Source organism: Dasypus novemcinctus, chromosome 7, assembly GCF_030445035.2.
Source record: "Dasypus novemcinctus isolate mDasNov1 chromosome 7, mDasNov1.1.hap2, whole genome shotgun sequence".
In the NCBI taxonomy this organism is placed as follows: domain Eukaryota; kingdom Metazoa; phylum Chordata; class Mammalia; order Cingulata; family Dasypodidae; genus Dasypus; species Dasypus novemcinctus.
Window position 1 is genome coordinate 7,419,533 of NC_080679.1, and position 22,100 is coordinate 7,441,632.

Below are 22,100 nucleotides of genomic sequence, written 5' to 3' on the forward strand. Positions count from 1 at the left end.
AGTGACTCAATGTTGACGAATAGCTCAGAAATATCTGACAAATCCACAGTCTGGCCAGAGCAGCCATCCATTTCTCACACTTTTGTTTTCTTGGATGATGTTCTCCTTTCTTATTTCTCCTTTTCTTTTTTGTCCTGTTTTGTTCTGTAGATAGGGGTGAAATGAGAAAGTCTGCATACAGACAGTCCAGGCTGTTTTCCTACAGCCATGTGATGCGTCTTATTTTCTGCATCACCTGCTCCATTTGGCGGTCTGGATGCCCAATGGGAGAACCTGCTTTTACCTTGACTGTTGCAGCAATCGGAGGCCAAAGGGAAGTTGCAGGGAACTGGGGAAGGGCATTCCAGCATGAACTGTATGTTAACACTGCAAATCAGCAGAATGATAATCAATGCCTTTGGGATTAAGATTCAAATTATAACCAAGAGAAAGCTGAAATTTAAATAATTAGCCTGTACAAAGGCAGCATATTAACACTTTTTTTGTCTTTATTTTTTTGAATATTACATTAAAAAAATATGAGGTCCCCATATACTCCCCACCCCCTTCACCCCTCTCCTCCCCCCATAACAACAACCTCCTCCATCATCGTGAGACATTCATTGCACTTGGTGAATACATCTCTGAGCACCGCTGCACCTCATGGTCAATGGTCCACATCATAGCCCACACTCTCCCACAGTCCACCCAGTGGGACATGGGGGGACATACAATGTCCGGTAACTGTCCCTGCAGCACCACCCAGGACAACTCCAAGTCTCGAAAACGCCCCTACATCTCATCTCTTCCTCCCACACTTAATAATTTTGCAGTGGATATGTTTCATTTTTTGCTAAAACTTTTCTTAAGTAGAAAAGAACCTTGTTTCTATTAATGTATTTTCCACACTGCAAAGAGAAACTGAGGTAGTATCCAGAAACAACTTAATATTCCTCCTTCTTCTGCACCCCAAATGTGCATACCTCGGCAAGACCATTGGTTGTGAGATAAGAAGGAAATTTTTTATTTGGTTAAAAACCTGATTTTATACAGCAGGTTCTTATGGAAGATGTCTCTGATATGGTGATATTTGAACAAAAGCTTAAAGCAAGCGAAGGAACGTACCACTTGGATATCTGGAAAAAACATTCCAGATGGGGGAAAAAGAGCAAATGGAATCTGAGGAGGGAGAATCCAAGTATGTTGAAGATCGGTCAGGAGGTCAGAGTAGCTGGAAACAGATGAGCAAGGAAGAAGGTGGCGAGGCCAGGGAGGTGGCAGGGGAAATATCAGGGAGGCCAGTGGAAGTGGGATAAATGTGTAATTTAATGTCCAAACCAGGACACAGTTGAGAATAAAAGGGGTTGCTGCTATAAATAGCAGTCATAAAGTGAGTCTGTCCCAAATGAACTGGGAAATAAGGCTAGCCTAATTTTATGGGCGTGGTTTCATTTTGAGAGAGAGAATTAGAGAACTTTGGGCAGCGAATGGCATCAGGCGGCATGCTTTAGAAGGCTGACTCTGGCTGCTACGAGGAGAGTAGACAGGAGGGGAGCAAGGGAGCAGCACGGTGACCAGGTAATCCCAGTCACACAGGTGCATGACCACGGTGGCACAGACCAGTGGGGGTGTGCAGAGTCGAGGTGTACCTGGAAGGTAGACCCACGGGGTTTGCTGATGAACTGAAGGTAGGGTACAAACAAAAGAGGGCGGCAAGGATGACTCCAGGTTTCCGCCCTTGGAGCACCAGAAGAAAAGAGCTTCCATTTCCTGAAATGGGAAAAAGTGCAAGAAGCAGAGGAGGTTTGGGGGTGGGGAGGCTGAGAGCGAGAGCTGAGTGGGACAGTTAAGTTTGAGGCATTTTTGCACTTCTGATGCAGATGCCCGGAAGGCATTTGAATGAGTGAGTTCAGGGGAGATAGGAAGGCAGGAGGCAGGGGGCAGGAGAGGTGAGCGCCCTGCAGCTCTTCGGAGCCGTGGAACTGGGCAAGATCACAAGGGCCACAGGGTGGGTGGAACAGAGTGGAGCCCAAGGATTGAGCCCTGGGTACGCCACTGTTTACGGGTGGGTGGGGGCACAAGGAGGAAACAGCAGAGAAGACTGAACAGGAGTACACAGTGTGGAAAGAGAGAGTCAGATAATTGACGGTGTGAAGAACGAATGATAGTGAGTTCAAACACTGCACATGGGCCACATAATAGGAGCTCCTTCCGTGCAAGGAAATGCCTTAGTTGGCCAGAGCGGCTGTGACAAATACCACACGATGGGTTGGCTGAAGCAACAGGCATTTCTTGTCTCACACTTTTGCAGCCTAGAAGTCCAAAATCAAGACGTAGGCAAGGCTCTGCTTCTCTTGGGGCAGGTAGCGCTCACAGTAGCCAGGCTCGTCACGCAGCAATCTCTCTCCCCTGACTGCTGTCTTCTGGTTTCTCTCTGTGGCTTTCTCTGCCTGACCGGGTCCAGATCTCCTCTATGAGCCTCCAGTCGTATGCATTAAGACGTGCCCTGACTCAGTCGGCCACACCTTAACTAAAAATAACATCTTCAGGGAAGCGGATGTGGCTCAAGTGATAGGGCCTCCACCTACCATATGGGAGGACCTGGGTTCCATCCCTGGAGCCTCCTGGTAAAAAAGAAGAGAAAGCATGCCCGCACGGCAAGCCAGTGCCCGCAGCAAGATGATGACGCATCAAAAGAGAGACAAGGGGAGAGTCAGGGTGAAGTTAAGCAGAGACCAGGAACCTCTCTCCACATCAGAGGTCTCCAGGATCAAATCCTGGTGAATCCTAGAGGAGAGAAAATGAGAAGAGAAGACAACACAGAGAGCAAAAACATCAGGACAGGAGGAAGGGAAGGGGGAAAAATAAATAAATAAATCTTTTACAAAATAAATAAATAAATAACATGTTCAAAATGTCCCACTTACAAATGCGTTCACACCTGCAGGAGCCCGGCTTGATCTTGAAGGGGTCTTAATGGGGGGGCCCAATTCATCCCCAGCAGCAGAGAAGGAGGAGCCTAAAGAAGACAGGGAAGGAGGAGCACTGAGAGAGGCAGGAAGAAACTGGGAAAGAGAACCTTCCAGAAAAGAGGCCCCATCATCCGAGAGATCAAGAGAGAGCAGAGCTGTGATGCACCTGCAGAACTGAGCAACATAAAACTCACTGCTAACCTGTGTGAGAACTTTTTTTTTCAGGAACCGGGGAATGAACCCAGGACCTTGTATGTGGGAGGCGGGTGCTCAACCACTAAGCTGCTTTGGCACCCAGTGGGAACTATTTTAATGACGACCGTGGATGTGGACAAGGTGGGCCGTGAAGAAAAGTGTGAAAGGAAGATGAGGGCCTTTTAAATGAGAGCGACAAGCAGGTTCAAAACGCACAGGGGAGCACCCGTTTGGAAAGCGCCCATGGAGATGGAAAGGCTCTAAGGAGGAAAAGGTCCCCAGGGGAGCCAAAGCCAGCCTGCCCGGTCAGGGGGAGGGACGGTCCCGTCCCCCCCCCCCGCCGCTGAGAGGAGAGAGGGGAGGCTGAACGGAGGTGAACGGGGGCGACGCTGCCTCCCGGAGCTGCAAAGGCAAGGGGGGGGGCCGTCGGGGATGCGGGTCCCCTCCCCTCAGCCCTGGGACCCACTCGGGCTGGCGGAGCCCCGAGGTGCGTGGGGCTCAGGGGCCTCTCCACGGCCGAGAGCCCGTCACTCTTCAGCCCCTGTTGTTAGAACTTTGATGCCCACCCGGGGAACAGCAGGTGTTCCCAGGTGAAAAGGACAGCGGCCACCCACCTCCTGGCCCTGGGGCTGCGAGGAGAAAGAACGGGGAAGGAGGTGCCACTGGGAAAGAGGGAGCCTCCGCCAGAGTCCAGTCCAGCAGAAACCAGGCACTCGGCTTCCCACTGTCATGCAAAGTGCCATTTTCCTGACACCGTGTGGCTTAAAGTCCTCAGTGTACCCCCCAGCATTCCCCAGAGGGGCGGTCGCCCTGTGGTCGGTGCCGTAAGACCCTGCCTGTTTGCACGTTTTGTATTCGCTTGTCTGAGTACAAGCCTTCTCACCCCTGAAGGTTTTTAACCTCATACAGCGGGCGGAGTCCACGGAGCTGACACCATCACCTTGCAGCTTATAGAGAGGCGGAGGAGAGCAGAGCCACAGGACGGGTGCAGGCGTGTTGCCATTTCTGGCAGAGCAGGCACCTGAAAATGTGGGAGCTGAACATCCAGCAGTCCCGGGGAGGCAGTTTGAAAAGTATAAAATAATTCAAAAGCTGCTTTCTCTTAGCATGCCCCGAGATCCCGGGTCACAGGGAAGGGGGCCAGGGAGAGACTCCTGGGCAGTGCCAGCCAGGACACCTTGGAACATGGCAGGGCAAGATGTCCTTGTCACGTGAGGGCCTGCATGAGTGTGCCCAAGAGAGCGATGGCACACCCGTGATTACGCATGTGTGTGTGTGACGCTCAAGCAACACTGTCGTTATCCAGGCACAAATTTAAAAACGTACCTTGAAAATGTTTGCCCACAACTGTTTTTACATTCTTTAAGGACAGAAGTGATTGAATTTCAGATTATGACTTAATTATAAAACTAATATGACTGAAAGTAACTATGTTCCTTTATCAAAATCCATATATGATTGCTTCAAGATTCTTTTTGCACAAAGTACTCTGAAAATGCAATATGATTAAATCTTAAGTAAGACCATGTGTTACACAATTTAGAATTCTGTTTTAGAAACGGCACGTTTTTAAGTTGCTTGTTTCAAGTCCTTAAAAACACTCAAACTTTAAGACCAGGAAATAAAATTATATGGGCAATAATGGAGTTGCTCGTAGAGAGGATTGTTGAAGGAATTACGTGAGCGGGTGTGAAGACAGAGGCTTCATAGTACTCACAGTTTTTATCCAAGACCTCTCTAGGCTGGGCGATACACGGATGTGAGATGTAACCGGCCAGGCAGTCTAACAAGGTTTGACATGCATGTTGGGGACAAATGGCATCCGTGACAGCCATGTGATTGTGCCGGTGGCATCCTCAGGTCATTGTCGAAACTCTGCACCTGGAGTCTAGTTTGTACTAAACAGGTGTTCGTGGGATGAATGTGTGAATGAATGAATGAATGAACAAGTGAGGCCATTAGAGGCAGCACCCATGATAGGCCCCATTGACCTCCCGCCGTCCTCTGCTGCTGTGTCTTTGCACACCACCCCCAGTCCCTGCGCTGTACTGTGCCCCGTTCTTTCCAGAGCAACGCTGAGTCACATTCCTGCAAAATGAGCCTTGGGACAGGTCAGGGAGACCTGCGCCCTTTCCTCCAGATGACAGAGGATTTTATGGTCATTAAATGTTTGAAGAGCAATCCCGTGAAAGAGAGAATCGAGATCCGCGGTCCAGGGCTGGAAGGGACTTCCCGACCGGCAGAGGACAGGAATGGGGCAGCCTGCCTGGCAGAGCCTGGGCTTCCGTCCCTGCAGACGACTGGCAGTGGCCGGGTGATGATCCCAGAGGAGAGGCCATGGGATGTGGTTCTCAGAGTGTGCCCATGACCCCGGGAGTGCCCACGAACCTTTCAGGGGTCCGCAGTGTCAGCGTGTTTTCTTTAACACTAAGGCATCACTCGCATCTTTCACTTTGTTGGCATTGGCACTGATGGTGTGAAGCAGTGATGGGTATGTGATGAGGGGATGGCATCTCACCAAGAACCAGGGCAGCAGTACCAGGACAAAGCCATTGTGTCCTCATCGCAGCACACCTGCCTTAAAAAGAAGAAAAGAGCATTTCGTTCAGGAATGCCTTTGATGACATGGTAAAAAGTAATTAATTTTACTAAAATGTGACCCTGGAAAGCATAATTTTTTAATATTATATGTAATGAAATTATATTTGCACTTGTGAACTTGAGAGCTTCCCATTGCTTAAAGACATTTTTTATGAGATTAGTGGTATTATTAACAAATGTGAGTTCTGATGTGATGAAATGTGTCAACATTGGAGCGATCCACACAGCTCAGCAAACCAGTATTTTCCAAATGACCAAATGATATTGCACCATTGTGCACAGGTGAAAGAACCCTTTGATGTGCGTGATAGGCCAATGAATTTCAGCAGAACAGAGAAGGAAACATTCATTGATGTGGTTCCCACCTGGCAGGTAGCCTATAAGAAATGACTACCTGTTATATTATGATACAGAATCAAAGGAGAATATTCAGTTATCTAAACAGCTGTTAAAATATTCCTGCAGAACAGGTGTAGCTCAGTGGTTGAGCACCTGCTTTATACATGTGGGGTCCCAGGTTCAATCCCTGGTACCTCCTAAAAATATATATATTTATATATTCCTCCCTTTTCCAATGACACATCTGTGCAAGGCCAGACTTTCTTCCTTTATTTCAACCAAAAAATATATTGCAGCGATTAAAACAGAAGCAGACATGAGAATCTGGCTAACTTCTATTAAGCCAGGTATTAAAGAGACTTGTGAAGATGTTGTTGGAGAAAAACGGCACTTACTGCAACATGGAGACTGATATGATCACAGGCAGAGAAAGAACTTATTGGAAGCCCTCCCACAGAGGGGGTCTGAAGAACAGACTTCAGCCTCCCCACCAGCATGATGGAGTCTGAAGAGAGACTTCAGTCCACCCCTGGAAGGGGGGACTTGAATTTATACAGAACTTTTCTAGGCGAGGAAGTGATAGTTGGTGGGAGGGGGTTGAAGGTCCACGTGAGGTGCAGGGGCCAATGGGAAGCCCTAGAGGTGAGAACTTTCCCTGATAGTGACTAGAAGATAGTGGGTTAGAGAGTTATGGTTTCTTGGCATGCTGCAGGAGCAGATATTCCTTTGATCTATACAGATTTTATCTCCCTCTGATATGCAGGTAGGGAAGGTTTCCATTTCCCTTTACTCCCATCTCTGTGTGGTTTCTTTGTTTAACCTGTGGGAAAGTGCCATACCCTTGGACATGTAGGCTTATGGGGGATGGGGTTAGCCTTTCCCCAGTGCATATCAGGGGGAACTCAGCTGCAGCTTGTTAATTATTGCAAACCTCTAACAGATGTAAAACAGTACTTTTCACCTCACTATTATTATTATTGGAAAATAGATTTTTTTTCAGAAAGAAATGTTATTTATGCTATTGTATAATGGGTTTATTATTGTCATTTTTAAACAAATAACAGATACGTATTTTAGAAATTTCTCAGTTTTAATTGCTAAAACAGTAAATATCACAAGATATAGCTCACTTAAACAAAAACTCTTTTGGGTGCTCAGTGACTATTAAGAGTGTAAAGGGATCTTGAGGCTAAAGGTTTGGGCACTGCTGTTGTACAGGCATTTTAAATTTGATGGCCCTCTGACCCCTAGGTTCTGTACTTCTGTGAGTAATGGAATTTGTTTGGCAGTCTTTTCTTTCTATACGTGGAATACACATAACACATGTCAAAGTCAGTTACTCTTGGCAAAATTAACAGCTTATCCCTTCTGAAATTCCTCAACATTAAATTTCAAAATCTTTTTTTTAATGTAGAAATCATTTGATTACATTAAAAATACTGCTTGGAACTCATAAAATATGGGTCTTTCCTCCAATATTACTAAATTTTTCATTCAAACCACTCCCGCCTTCTGTTTAGTTTCAAAATCCTATGTTTATCCTTAATTTTAAACAGGAAGAAATGATTTGTGCTTTTGTCTTCATTCTTAACTCAAGCACACAGTACCTCAATATTAAAACTAAAATGAAAGGAAGAAGGAGGGAAGGAAGGAAGGAAGGAAGGAGGGAGGAAGGGAGGGAGAGAGGAAAGGAAGGAGGGAAGGAAAGAAAGAATAAAAGAAGAAAGAAAGTGCCACCTGCTTTTTTGTTTTGTGTGCGTGTGTTTGTTTGTTTGTTTGTTTTATGGTACTGGAGCTGGGCAATGAATCTAGGACCTTGTACATGGGAAGCAGGCACTCAACCACTGAGCCACATCAGCTTCCCCAAGTTGTTTTTTGTTTGTTTGTTTGTTTGTTTTTGCCTATTTTCTTGTGCTTTGTTTTTGTTTTTAGGAGGTGCTGGGGACCAAACCCAGAACCTCCCACATGGGAAGCAGGTGCCCAACTGCTTGAGCCACATCTGCTCCCCTGAAGTCTGTTTTAAAGAGATATGACTCTGTCTCAGACTAACTATTACCTGGACGAAGAAAACGACTGCTGGGAAACGGACTTGGCCCAGTGGTTAGGGTGTACGTCTACCACATGGGAGGTCCGCGGTTCAAACCCCGGGCCTCCTTGACCCGTGTGCAGTTGGCCCATGCGCAGTGCTGATATGCACAAGGAGTGCCGTGCCACGCAGGGGTGTCCCCCGCGTAGGGGAGCCCCACGTGCAAGGAGGGCGCCCGTAAGGAGAGCCGCCCAGCGCGAAAGAAAGTGCACCCACACTTCCCATGCCGCTGACGACAACAGAAGCGGACAAAGAAACAAGACACAGCAAATAGACACAGAGAAGAGACAACCGGGGGGGGGGGGGGGACTTAAATAAATAAATAAATCTTTTAAAAAAAAAAAAGAAAACGACTGCTGAAGGTTGCTTGTCTTTCTGCTCCTACTAGATATCATATCTGGTCTGTGATCAGCAAAGAACCCCTCCTTTAATCACCCTCACTCATTTAAATGAACATAGGCAGAACCAACCAACAGTGTATATACCAAAGAGGATTGTGCTCATTTCTATTTTAATTTTCCTTTTTTTTTTTCATCCTCAGGAATTTAACTGGTGCATTTCCTGAATACCCTAATGTAGAAGAAGGAGGTTCAGCTATTATTTTTTCTAAAAAGACCCCGCAACAGGTACAAATGCACTTGAAAAATAAAATGGGAACATTCATAATCACATTTCTTAGGTCTTGGTTATTTTCCTTAAAAATGTTCATGTGAAAATGCTTTTGATGTCCATGCACCTATATACTTTCAAACTCATTTCAGAACAGATTCATCCTTTTTCCTGTTTTACCTTTGAAAGACATGTGGTGACACCTGACACTCATATTCTTGGTAAATCCGAAGAGCTTGATTTCAGGCGCTCTTTATGTTCTGGTTCCTGCTTATGTCTCAGTCTCATCTCCTGCCCCCTCCCCCCATCTTTGCACCATTCACTCCGTCTGTCCACTCAACATCCTCCTTGGGTCTCATGCTGCTGCACCTTCTGCAGAGAAAACCCTTCCCTTGCTTGAGGGTGCTTTTTCTCCTGCTCTCCTTCCTCTAGTTAATTCTTGCTCATCTGTCAGGACTCAGAACTTTGCCATATTAATACTCTACAAGATCATCTCTGTAGTGCTCCAGTGGCATGTGGTGAAATTCACATCTGAAATTGTTTTTAAAAATGCCTTCATAAACTAGAAATAGTAAAACTCTTCTTAGCCTAAGAGTATTTATCTTAGAAATCAAGAGAAAGTTTGCATTCTACTCCACAATGAAGCATCAGAGACATTGTCATTAAAAGTAAAAATGAAGTCAAGAATACTTGTTATCAAACTATTAGTTATGTCTGTGGATGATCTAGCACATGTAATAAGATAAGAAAAATAAAGGAGCTATCAATATTGAAAAAGTTATAATTTTATCATGATTTTCAGATTATGTGACTAACTCCCTAGAAAAGCCCAATGTTAGAATTTTACTGGCACAACTTTACTGAAGAAAATGAAGGAAGACTTGAATAAGTCAACTGATGGATAGTTTTCTTCAATAGAGAACACTTGACAAAGTGCAACTATACATTACTTTTCCATTATTCTAAGAAATTAATGCAATTCCAGCCCAAATCAAAACAATTATTTTAATTGACAAAACCTCTTCTCAAGCTTACCTGGAAGAATATATGCACAAAAATATCCAAGAAAATTTTGAAAAAGAACTTTAATGATGTGGAACTTGCCCTACTTTACATAAATCAAATTATAAAGGTAAAGTAATTAAGTAATTAAAACAACATGTTATAGCATATAACATTTGTTGAACAAATATTCTGTGCCAAGTACTATGCTAAGCGCTTTATGTAAATTAATGCATTTATTCATTAACCTATGAAGGGGGTCAAGCAGCTTGGCCAAATTCACAGAGTTGAGTTGCGGAGTCAAATATTCTGACTTAGAAATAGTGTGTTTAGAAACTGATTCAGTGCCATGAATTGGAATTCAGTAATATAATGATGACATTTCAGTTCTATGAGGAAGGACGGACTATTAAATAAATAATATTGAGACAATTGGCTCACCATTTGACAAAATTAAATAAATCTTTCATTCCTTATATAAAATAAATTTCAGATGCATTAACTATTTCAGTGTAAAAAATCTGAATCGCAAAGTAACAAAGGACATTATTTGAATATTTAATAATCAATAATTCATAAGCATATAACCATGAGCGGAAATCATAAAAAGAAAAGACTGATACATTTGACTATATAAAACTCAAATGGCAAAAAGAAATCATAAATCAAGGTAAAGTCATATGATAAACTGGAGAAATATTTGTAACATATGTAATAGTACATATCTTTAACATAAAAGACTAAGAAAAATATTAAATATTTTAGACTTGTGGAACACAGTCTCTGTTGCAACTACTCAATTCTGCCATTATAACATGAAAACCAACATACACCATATGTAAGCAAACAGGCATGCCTGCATTCCAATAAAACTTAATTTACAAAAATGGTAGCAGGCCAGATGTTGTAGCCTGTGGGCTGCAGTTTGCTGACCCCTGTCACAGATGATTGAAAATTTCATTTCTACATTGTTTATTGTTCTGGAGAAAAAGAGAAAGCAGCCTAAAGTTCTTTTTATAGGGAAATGGTTAAGTACCGTGAAATACTAAGAGCAGAGAAAACAAAGCTGTAGATGTGGGTTTCTCAACTTCAGCTCGGCTGACCCAGCAGTCAGTACCCCCGCCCGTCCCCTCTGTTGCCCCCAAGATCGTGCTCACAGGTCTCCTCATTTCAGCTGGAAATGCTCTTCCCCCACTTCCCTATCAAGAGCCAACCTCAGCTCCCAAAGCATTCCTTCTGCCCTCCAGAGGGCTCCTGCTTGTCACCCCTGACCTCTGGGAGCACCTCATACCTGCCCTATTATTGGGCAGTTCGTCAAGCCCGCCCGGGTGACTGTCACCTTAACCTGGTGGTCATTTCCCATTGTGACACTCCTAGGTCTTTGCCTCCAGCTAAATAGCCAGGCCAGGTCATGTCTTGAGAGTCAAGGCAAGCAGACAAACTCATTTCGTGTTACTTTAGAAAGGTAATGATTAGAGGATTAAGAAGGGTGAAGGAATGTCTAAAATGCTTGTGAAGTATGAGAAAAAAGTAGGGTTAAATTCTAGTCAAAATGAGAACAAAAGAAACCTGAAGGTGTTTGCTTAGTACACTGAAACAAAACAAAGGAGACCCCAATGCAGCATAATTGTAAAAGCAGGAGATTGAAGAGACAGTACATCCTAGTGATTAAAGATCACAATTCCACCACATACCAGTTCTGCAAGAGAAAGAAGTTACATCCCACCTCTGCATTTCAGTTTTGTCATCTTTAAATGGAGATTCTAGCAAAGCCTACCTCCCAGGACTGATGTGATAAGTAAATGAGGTGATCCATGTAAGGTACCTAGAACAGCACTGGATGCATTGAAATCATTCCGGAAGTCTTAGGAGTGGGAGGAGGAAGACCATGGAGAGACTGTAGACCAAGCATAATCATTATTACCATGTATATAAATGGTTAAACACGTATTTGTAAAAAATAATACAAAATTTTAATGAAGTAAGAATAATATTGACACCAAACCCAAAGAAGTTTGCATAGAAATAGAATCACAGATCAATCTTTTTGTGACCATTAATGAAAAATTCAAAATAAAATGTTAGCACATTTAAACCAGCAGCACATTAAATAAGTAAAACATCCCAATCAAGTGATTATTCCAGAATGCAAGGATGGTCCAAGTTTAGAAGGTCTATGAATATATTTCATCATGTAAAGAGATCCCAAAACAAATACCATAAGATCGCCATTGTGGATGCTGAAAGGGCATTTTAGAAAAATCAACAGCCATTCTTAATCTTAACAAGTAAAACTCAATAAAATTGAAATAGATCAGGAGTTCTTAAACTTTTCATTCCATGGACACCTTTGCCAATGAGGTGAAAACCATGGACTCCTTACTGAATCTACACTATACTGTGTATTATTTAATAAATATATCACACCTGTACCAACATGTCCCCACAGAATAATGTTTTTTTAAAATTTCATTTCAAGCTCATGCACCCCTTGTTAAGAACCCCAGTCCTAAAGGACCTAATGAACACTGTTAGATAAAAGGAAGAAAAAGAAATCTAGGAATTGAAATGAAAGAGGCAAAACAATCAGATTTTACATATATGTTCTTTCTATACTAAGAAAATGGATAATAAACGAACCATACATTAAGCAATATGATGAATAAGTTGGGAAAGGTGCAAAACAGATATGCAGAAAGCAATAGTTTTTGTATATACAAACAAGAAGATAGAAGATACAATGCAAGAAAATAGTCCATTTACAATAGCAACAACACAAAGACAAAATACCTAGGAATGGGTTGACCACAGTGGCAGTGCAGGACCCTCCAGGGTGCTTCCCCCACAGGATTTTGAATGACCAGCAAAACCTGGGAGAACCATCTTCCTCGTAACTCTACGCAACCGTTAAAAAGTTGCAGTAACTAGGGAAGGCCGAAACAAGAAAATGCAACTTATGGGAGGAGTGGGGTGAGGGGGGTGGGGGATATATGGGGACCTCATATTTTTTTAATGTAACATTAAAAAAAATAAAGACAAAAAAAAAGGGGAAGGAGAAGCTCACAGCATCCTCGCAGCTGAAAAAAAGACAAAACCCTTATTTGCGGAACATGCAATTCAGCCCATCTTTTAAAGCCTTATCAGCTCTATTGTTTACTTCCTCTTTATCTTTACATTGTTTATTAATTTAAGTTTTTGAATATATGGTCCACAATTCAAAAATTATGAAATCGTATGTAGCGGAAAGTTTCCTCTCCACTCTTTTCCACCAAATTCCACTTTCTAAAGCCAACCCAAATATCTGCTGCTCACATCAAGCTATAAAAAAGTTTTCTTTACTTTTCTGAAAATTTCCAAACATCTAAGGGCCTAAAAAGGTCCAGGTTCCATAATATGCTCCAGAATGTAAAAATCCTGGGCAGCTGCAACTTACTTCCAAGAGTTGAGGTGAGCTGGGTCCCCAAGGAATACATTACTATTTTGACAAGAGACCTTAAACTCAGTCTAAAAACACCCTTTTTATTACCAAATCATGAGCACCACACATGCATGACCCAACTCTGTCTTTCCTCAACACGCTTTTTCTGAGCCTCACTTCCAAGAAATCTTCACTAGCGCCGAGGGGATGGGTGGACCTCAGGGTGGTGTGAAGTTGCTGTCTTCTGGGCCCATTACTGTAGCTTAACAAAAATCCAGCTGGTGCCACAATATCCTACTTTGTTCAGAACAACGGTATTTTAAAATCTTTCGAAGTTATAAATTAAGCTCATAAGAACACTGTAGGTATAAATAGCAGAATTAACATACTAGAAAATAAACTCTAGTATTTTAGCAAATCACTAACTAGGCATAGTCAAGCTTATCCCAGGAGGGTGGTTTGATATAACATACTAGACTTAAAATGATAATGTCTTCCCCTTCTACCTTTGTTTAATTATCTCTTTAGTGGTAACTACTGAATTTGATGTTTATCACTTCCTTACTTTTTTTTAATATTTTGACTAGATATATCTTGAAACTATAGAGTATCCTTTTTATGATATGCATTCTGTACTACAGAATAAATAAACAGATATAGATATTTCGTATAAATATGGATGTAGATGTAGATATATATATAGATGACATAGAGGTACGTAGATCTAAGACATGAAGTATGATGTACACTATATAGAAGTAGATGATATAGATATATAGATGTAGATATATAGATATATATGAGATATATACATAGATACAGATGATATAGCTAAACCTGTTGGCATCCCTCTCAGCCACTTACCAGCTGGTGTCCTTGGCCGAGTCCCTGACTCCTTGAGCTCCAGGTCCCTCATCTGTAAAATGGGCCAATAGAACCTCCCACCCATGGGACTGTGTTGAGAATTGAGTTCATCTTTGAGACATCATCAGTGCAAGTGTGGAAGTGTTGGCTTCATCTTAGAGTTAAAGATGCTGAGGCTCAGAGAGATTTTGCAGCTTGCAGAGTCAGGGGTCAAGTATCCTCAAGGGCAAAGAATCTGTCTGTCTCAGCAAGTGAGCACTCAGGAAATACCTGTTGTCTTGGACTGTCTTTGGATTTTACAAACCTCTGCTAATTCTCCAATGATGGTAATCCCATGTGAATCAGATACTTTTAAACAAATATTTTGTAATTTAGGAGAATAAATTGTTCTTGGTCACTGTAGGAATTATAAATTAAATCGCAGGTAGAAGAAACCAAGTCTGAGAAGAGATACATGGTCATTTATGGGAAAAGGGAAGTTGTTACAGGAGCAACTCGAGCAGTCAGAGTCCAGGCAGGAGGCAGAGGGCACCCTCAGCTGGGATTCTGAAAAGAGGTGTGGGCAGGGCTTGCCCCATCTGGCTCTTGCCAGGATGTGGGGATGTGGAGGCAGTAGCAGAGCCTGACCCCACCTAATCCTGAGAGGGAGGGGAGGGAATCTGTGAGCCGGAGCGGCTCTGAATTAGGGCAGGAGTCCAATGAGAGAGCCCACCCTCCCTCCCCAACTGCCCTTTGAAATCCACTGCCTCTCCTTGAGGAATCCAAACCAAGGCAGATGGTGAGTGGGGAGCCCTGGGAGCCCTGCAATGGGGGCAAAGGAGGGAGAGACCTGCACAAACGCTTCCTTGCAGACAGGAAAGAGGGTCCTGCTGACAGAGAGCTAATGCTCTGCTCACTGTTTTTTCTACCAGGTTATTGATGATATTACAGCAGGCCAAGAAGAGGATGAAAAGAAAAAAAAGAGTAAAAAGAAAAAGGGAAAGAAAACCAAGAAAGCCAAAAAAGAGAAGGAAAAGAAAGGCATGAAGGACAAATCTAAGGTAAAGAATTTGTGTGGAGTTTTCAACCCTTGACACTTTCTTCCTTTTCATGACTTTTTTTGCTTTGACTCCATGGGATGCCCGAGTTGGTGGAAACTACAGTCGCTCATTTCCTAGGGAAACCATTCCCTCCACCAGCTGTTTTTCCTTTTTTAATTTTTTGTACGAATCGACAACTAGTCACCACTTTTCTATAACATACAGATACCTACCTAGGATAAGGAATGGTTTCAACAACACAGATACTTCACTTTTATACATATGTGTGATAGATTTGGATTTCTGTTCCTCAAAATAAATTATCCCAGTCGTCTTTCCTCAAAGTAGAGTTATAGGAAAACACTTGACAAACCAAGGAGCCACTCAAAAGTCAAAATAATTGCATCCCCATTAACTAAAGTGTGTTCATTTAAATTTGTTGCTTAATGTCGACATCTCAGATATATTTCCATGGAAGTATTTGTTTCTGATTATTCAAAGGAAACCAAGGTTCACATGGTGCCTCTTTGGGATGGATCCGCCCTTGTGCAGCGGGGATTGGAAGCGGGGGTCGGGTGGGCTTGCCAGGTGCCATTCTTTTGTCTCCCACCTCATGGGAGGGGTGATTCATAGGGCTGGTGTGTGTTCTCATGTAATCCCCTCCTATTGGAGATGGAGCTTTGGCTTTCAGCCCAGAATCCTCCTCAAACATGATGTTTAAAACAGCTTTTGTTGCACAGGCAGATACTACTTCACAGCTGACCAAAAGTCCAATCTGAGTCGACTGGAGGTCCTTCCTTAAGGGCTAGGCTCCTTCCGCGACGTTTGGAGGCAGGGATGCATCCCCAGCTCACCTGGCAAAGGCCACACGCTGCACCTCCCAAGGCGCAGGCCCCGACGCTCAGAGCCGCGCCCGTCTCTGAGGGGGACACGTCTTGGTGGGGTCTGATAGACCATGTCTGGGAGCTCGGGCACCAAGTTACGAGAGAGAAAAATGGGACAGCCGTGCCCTCACGTAGCAGGAGCGATGAGCCCAAGGAGTCAGAAGTTGTGAGCAAGGGAGATTGTGAAAATAAAAAAACAATATTAGAGATCCATATACATGCAAGGTGTAGTGTTTAAAATTGCTTGGCATGTGTTGTGGATTGAGTCGTGCCCCCACTCAGATTCCTGGACCTCTGCATGTGGACTCATTTGCAAACAGCACCTTTGAAGATGTGACTCGTTTAGGTGAGTCCAAATCGAAACAGAGTGGGCCTTAATCCAGTATGACTGGAGTCCTTGTAAGCAGAGGAAATCTGGATGTAGTAAGAGGTGGCAGAGGAGACAGATGGCCATGTGATGGAGGCAGAGACTGAGTGGGGGAGGCCACAGGCCACCACCCTACGCACCAGCTCCAGCGCGAGCAGGAGCCCACCCACACCCTGATGTTGCACTTTCAGGCTCCAGAACGGTGAAAGAATGAAAACCCTGTTGCGTAAGCCACCCAGTCTGTAGCATTTGTTGCAGCAACCCTGGCAGACTAAGCACGATCCCTGCTTAACGGCTGACGGCAGTTCCCGTTCCCCGTTGAACCCGTTCCCGTTGTCCCATTGAACAAGGAATGGCAGTTTATCCCATCTCCTTCACTGGGATAAATAATGAGTGTTTCACCAGCCCCCATTTCCCTTTGTCCCTTTCTTTAACCATTTCCACCGTCGTTCATGGACATGGCCATTTGGGGCACAGCCTGACCCTCTGAAAGTAGATGCCGTAGACAGATACTCATTCCCCCAGCTTCCCAGTGTCGGCTGCTGACAGCTCACAGCCAGGTGCTCCCCAGGAACTGCTCCGAATCTAAGGGAGCTGCTCCATACAAGGTGACCCCCCTCCTGGGCCATCCACATCCCAAGTTATGGGAGGGTCCCCAAACTCCTCACCTCAATCAGGGACCACTCTGAAGCACTCTCCCAGCTCCTGGGCTCCCTGCAGGGTTAGCTGATGGCTCTCTTGCAAGTATATCACAGTTCAGCTTCTCCCTCTGCCCAGTGCTGCTTCCCTGTCTCCCTCCCTTACAGGTGGTACTTCCCAATAAACTGCCTGCACGGGTATCCAAGGAGCCCAGCTCATGGGACCCCTACTGCCCTACCATTCTGTACCCTGAAATTTCCACTTGTTCCAGCTAAAAGGACAGCCCACTGAAGAGTTAATTTTTAAAATCCTCCTCTCACTCTGCAAGATAATTTTGAAAAAATATCTAACAATAAGGGGAATTGGAAGAATTTCAATTTTATTGTAAGCATCTCTTCTAAATATTCATGAGGGAGTTTTACACTTGCAAATTAGGAATTTACCATTCGTGACGCATGTACCATAAAAACCTGAAATTAGCAGCTACACAATTCAGTCTTTGTTGGGTAAAGGTATTTTATTAACTTGCTATTAAAGAGTCACTTAATGATGAACAGTGTTGGATGAAAAGCAAAGTTTGGGAAGATCAGCATTTATGAAGTACTTCCAAATGAAAAGTAACAGTCTTCAGAATCACTTAAATGTATTTTTTCATGAAAAGGACAATTCTACACAGTCACAACATGATTATTAAAAGAAGAAAATGGCTATCTTTATTAAACGTTGATATATTTAAATCGTGTTGGTACATCTCCTTGAGAGCAAATTTTCTTCTACTGGCTTTTAAAGTCTTATTCTGAAATCACTCCTAAAGCATCTTGGATCATTCCTGAGATGAGCTGTTTTTATAGGAATTGTGTAGGAATGGTCACTTTGGCCTGTAGAAGAAAAAATCCTATTATACATCATGGTTTGAGGTCAGTACAGGGTGGAAAGGAAAGTAGCGCTGTTTAACTTGTGTAAGTGCTGACTACCCAGCCCTGTTTCAGTGGCACAACTGTTCAACTAACCTTTGTGTACTTTTATAACACTTGATCAATTAGAAATTGCTGGTACTGTGTATAGAGTCAGAAAATGTTGGAAAAAAAATCATAGAAAATAGATTATTTCAACTAACCTCTTGTGACAGTTTGAAGCTCTTTTATGAATCCCAGAAAGAGAAAGATTATGTTCTTTAAACATCTGTTCCTGTGGGTGTGGTACCTTTGATTGCATTAAATTCGGTTAAGGGTCCTTTGATTAGATTACTTGATAAAATTGATGTCGAGCTTCTGATTGGACTGCATCGGTGAGGTCTGAGCCAGCTTGAGTCTCCACCTTCTTGCCGGGTATAAACGGAGACACACAGAGAGAGACAGACACACAGGAAAAGGTAGCCGCCATATTACATCATATTACCACATGAGAGAGAGGACTGCAGGAAAGCAGAGAAGCCCCAAGAGGCTCAAGGAGCCCAGGGAGAGAAGAGCCATGTGCCTGAGAGCTCACAGCTGAACTCGGGAAGAAGTGGAACAGCAGAGACAGAGAGAGAGGAGGCCTGGAAAGAGACAAGCCCTTTGCCTGGTTGTTCACAGCCGGGCTCCAAGAGACAGTGAGCCTGGAGGGGAAGGCAGACCCCTGCGTAGAGATGGCCTGCCATCTTGCTTCACCACATGGCAGCTGACCTTGGTGAGAAAGCACCTCTGATGGCACCTTGATTTGGACATTTCATGGCCTTGGAACTGTAAGCTTTTACCCTAAATAAAATCCCTATTATAAAAGCCAACCCATTTCTGCATCAGCAGCCCTTTGGCAAACTAAGACACCTCTAAGCAGACTCTTTCCAAAATATCACATAGGTTAAAAAAGTGAAAACTTCAGAAATCCATGAGATAGTTCCAAACGAACATAAGCATGAAAAAAAAATGCATTGTACAAGTGCAAGAAAGAAGTCGTGAGAGCTACCAGGTGCTTTCTTTCCCTTCACACGTATTTCTGAGCTCCAGGGAAGCCCAGCCCAGCAGGCCCAGCCAGGCATTCTCTAGTCACTGTAGAAATGATCGAAAGGCTGTCACAAGGGAAAAGAACGTGTTGTGGGGCTGGTGAAACAGGAGTGTGCAACCCTGAAAACATGTGTTCTGAGGCATTCTTCTAGGACATAGAGGAGAAAACTGTCCCCACAAAGCCCTTGTGCCATTTGGATTTGAAGACTTCTGGTAAGCCATCAGGAAAAATGTGTTTATTTAGAGTTGCAAATTGCTCTAAAGCACAGAAAAAGATTTCCCAATTTATTTTACAGATTTAGCATACTCCAGTATCAAAACTGGGTAAAGTAAGGAAAAAACTCCAAAAACTATGGACCAGTCTCCTTTATATAATTTTTTTAATTCTTAACTGAAAACAGAAAGTCAAATCATATACCATATTTTTTTAATCTCCATGATCAAGTTAGGAGTTTTTTTCCAAAAAAATTAAAATACGGCTTAATATTGGGGGACTATTCTAATCAAATTCACTGTATTAATAGACTAAGTGTTTAAAAACACAAAACCAGAGACTCTTTTATCTCCAATGTTTGAAAAACTGCATTTGTTAAGGTCCAAAGCCATTCTTGATTTAAAAAGAACCTTAGAAAATAGATACTAAGGGAAGTTATTCAACAAATTAAGATTATCTCCAACCAAGAGATTACATAATCTGCTTGAAGGAAAAACCCTAGAGACACTTCTTCTGAAATCCAGAGGAAAAACAAGGATATCCACTATAACTCTTTATGATTTAATATCTGAAGTGTGAACTATTTAATATCTGAAGTGAGAACCACCACCCCCCAAATGTAAAAAGAGACCAATATATATAGGAATGCAAGAGAAGCAAAATCATTATTTGTAGATTATACAAGTGTCTTTGGAAACCCCAGGAAAATAACACACTCAAAAAATGTTAGAACATATAAGTGAATTCATTGCGGTTGTGGAAATACGTGTAAAAATTAGTTGTTTCCCCATAAAATTAATGAGTTACAAATGCAGTGGGAAAAAAACCCATTCATAAAAGCAAGAATAATTTTTAAATACCTATAAATCACTCTAACAAGAAATGTACAGAACCTATGTTAAGAAACTGTTAAATTTACTTGAAGAAATAAAGAAAAAATTTAATCATGCTCATAAACAGTGATCCTGTATTCATGTCATCATTTCATCGGGAAAATCTGCAAGGCAATTTAGCATTTAAAATAGGAAAGTTTCAATTCCTTACCCAGGGAATCTGGGGACCCTCCATACCAATATGCTTAAAAACAAAAGCAAATGGGTTAATCCCGGAATTTTCATCGTAAGCTTTGGGATAGTGGAAGGAAAAACGTAAAAGCGCAACTAACACTTTCAAAGATCACTTTCCAAAATTTAGTCTTTCATTCACAGGAAGAAAAAAAAAAAAAAAGAACCTAAACCTCACTCCTTTTACATGTATTACCTCAAAATGCCTCACAGGATAAAATGTAATGTAAAACTATGAAACTTTTAGGAAAATGCATAGAAAAAATCTTCAAGATCTAAGAGTAAGCTAGGATCTCTTAGACTTGATTTTCTAAAAGCTCTGTCCATAAAAGGAAAATATGATAAATTGGAATTCATCTCAATAAAAAAGCTTCTGCTCTGCTCTGCTCTGTTTCCCTGTGAAAGGAATGAAAACAAGCAACAGACTAGAAGGAAACATGTGCAAACCACATATCTGACAAAGAACTCAGATCTGGACTACATAAAGAACTCTTTAGGGCTCAACAGAAAAAAAGAAGTAGTCTTTCATTTGGATCCTTGATTTTAAATCAATATCTAAAATTATTAAGTATTGACGATAACAAGACACCCAGTGAAAGGCAGTTTAATAAAGAAGAAGGCTGGTGCCAGAAGCAACTTTTTTTGCAAACCAATAGCAGGCTCTGAAAATATGCTTTCAATATCAGCATAATTTCAGTGGCCTCACACTCAGTGGTGGAGATCTCACTTCGGCTTTAGAAACAAAAAGAACAGAAGTGGCACGTTGTGCAATCCATCCTTACCCTGGGTTATTTTTGTTTATTTTTCAAGCCATGTGTTAAAGCATTTGGAACTATTTAAAATAGGGTTTGACCTGTCCGTAACACACAAATACGTGACTACGAAAGCTGTCTCTAAATTAATGTAACCATAAACTGTCTTCCCGTGGGGTGACACTCTGCTGGGCCTATCCCTGAGCCTAGCCACGGCACGGGTGTCTTTGAAAGCTTTGGTGTATCTGCAGGGCAGCAGCGTCTTCCCTCTAACCACAGTCTCCTTTCCAACTCCTTGGCTCATGCTGTGCTCTGGACCTCATCACTGAGCCGGCCTGCGAGGCCGAGGGAGGGACAGGCATTTCGTCAGGAGGTCATCGTGGAAACACATCTTATGTGTCCACTGAAATGCAGGAAAAGGAAGATGTCATGAAGGGAGGGGCCTGGTTTCGGAGCTATAGAGGCACTGGCAGTTTGACCCTGGGGACAGAGACCCTGTGGATAGAACCCCAAAAACTGTCGTAAGTTTTATGTGAAAGTGCCTTCCTCTGGGAAGAAAGTGCATTCATTTCATGGTTTTGGTGTGTTTTTAAAGATTTATTTTTTATTTATTTCTCTCCCCTTGCCCCCCACCCGCCTCCCCAGTTGTCTGCTCTCTGTGTCCGTTCACTGTATGTTCTTCTGTGTCCACTTGTATTCTTGTCAGCGGCACCGGGAATCTGTGTCTCTTTTTGTTGTATCATCTTGCTGTGTCAGCTCTCCGTGTATGCAACACCACTCCTGGGCAGGCTGCACTTTTTTCGCACAGGGTGGCTCTCTTTACAGGGCACACCCCTTGCACGTGGGGCTCCCCTACGTGGGGGACATCAGCACTGCATGTGGGCCAGCTCCACATGGGTCAAGGAGGCCCGGGGTTTGAACCCTGGACCTCCCACATGGTAGATGAATGCTCTATCAGTTGAGCCAAATCTCCTTCCCTCATTTCATGTTTTTAAGGGTCCTGCTTTCTAAAAAGCCCAAAAACCACAGCTTGAAGAGAGGGTAGTTTGGGTTACATAGGAGAAGGCCCAAGGTGACACCACAGATTCAGAAGAAAGTGATCTCTAGCAGTGGA

General features: G+C 43.0%; 1 protein-coding gene across 1 annotated transcript in view; it reads left to right on the plus strand.

Moving 5' to 3' along the window:
* IQCA1 (IQ motif containing with AAA domain 1) overlaps positions 1-22,100 on the plus strand; it is a 194,463-nt gene that overhangs the window by 75,234 nt on the left and 97,129 nt on the right. Inside the window, exons 7-8 of the mRNA XM_058299847.2 lie at positions 8,714-8,798; positions 14,977-15,105. Of these exons, the coding sequence (XP_058155830.1) occupies positions 8,714-8,798; positions 14,977-15,105 (214 nt within the window). The remainder of the gene's footprint in view (positions 1-8,713; positions 8,799-14,976; positions 15,106-22,100) is intronic.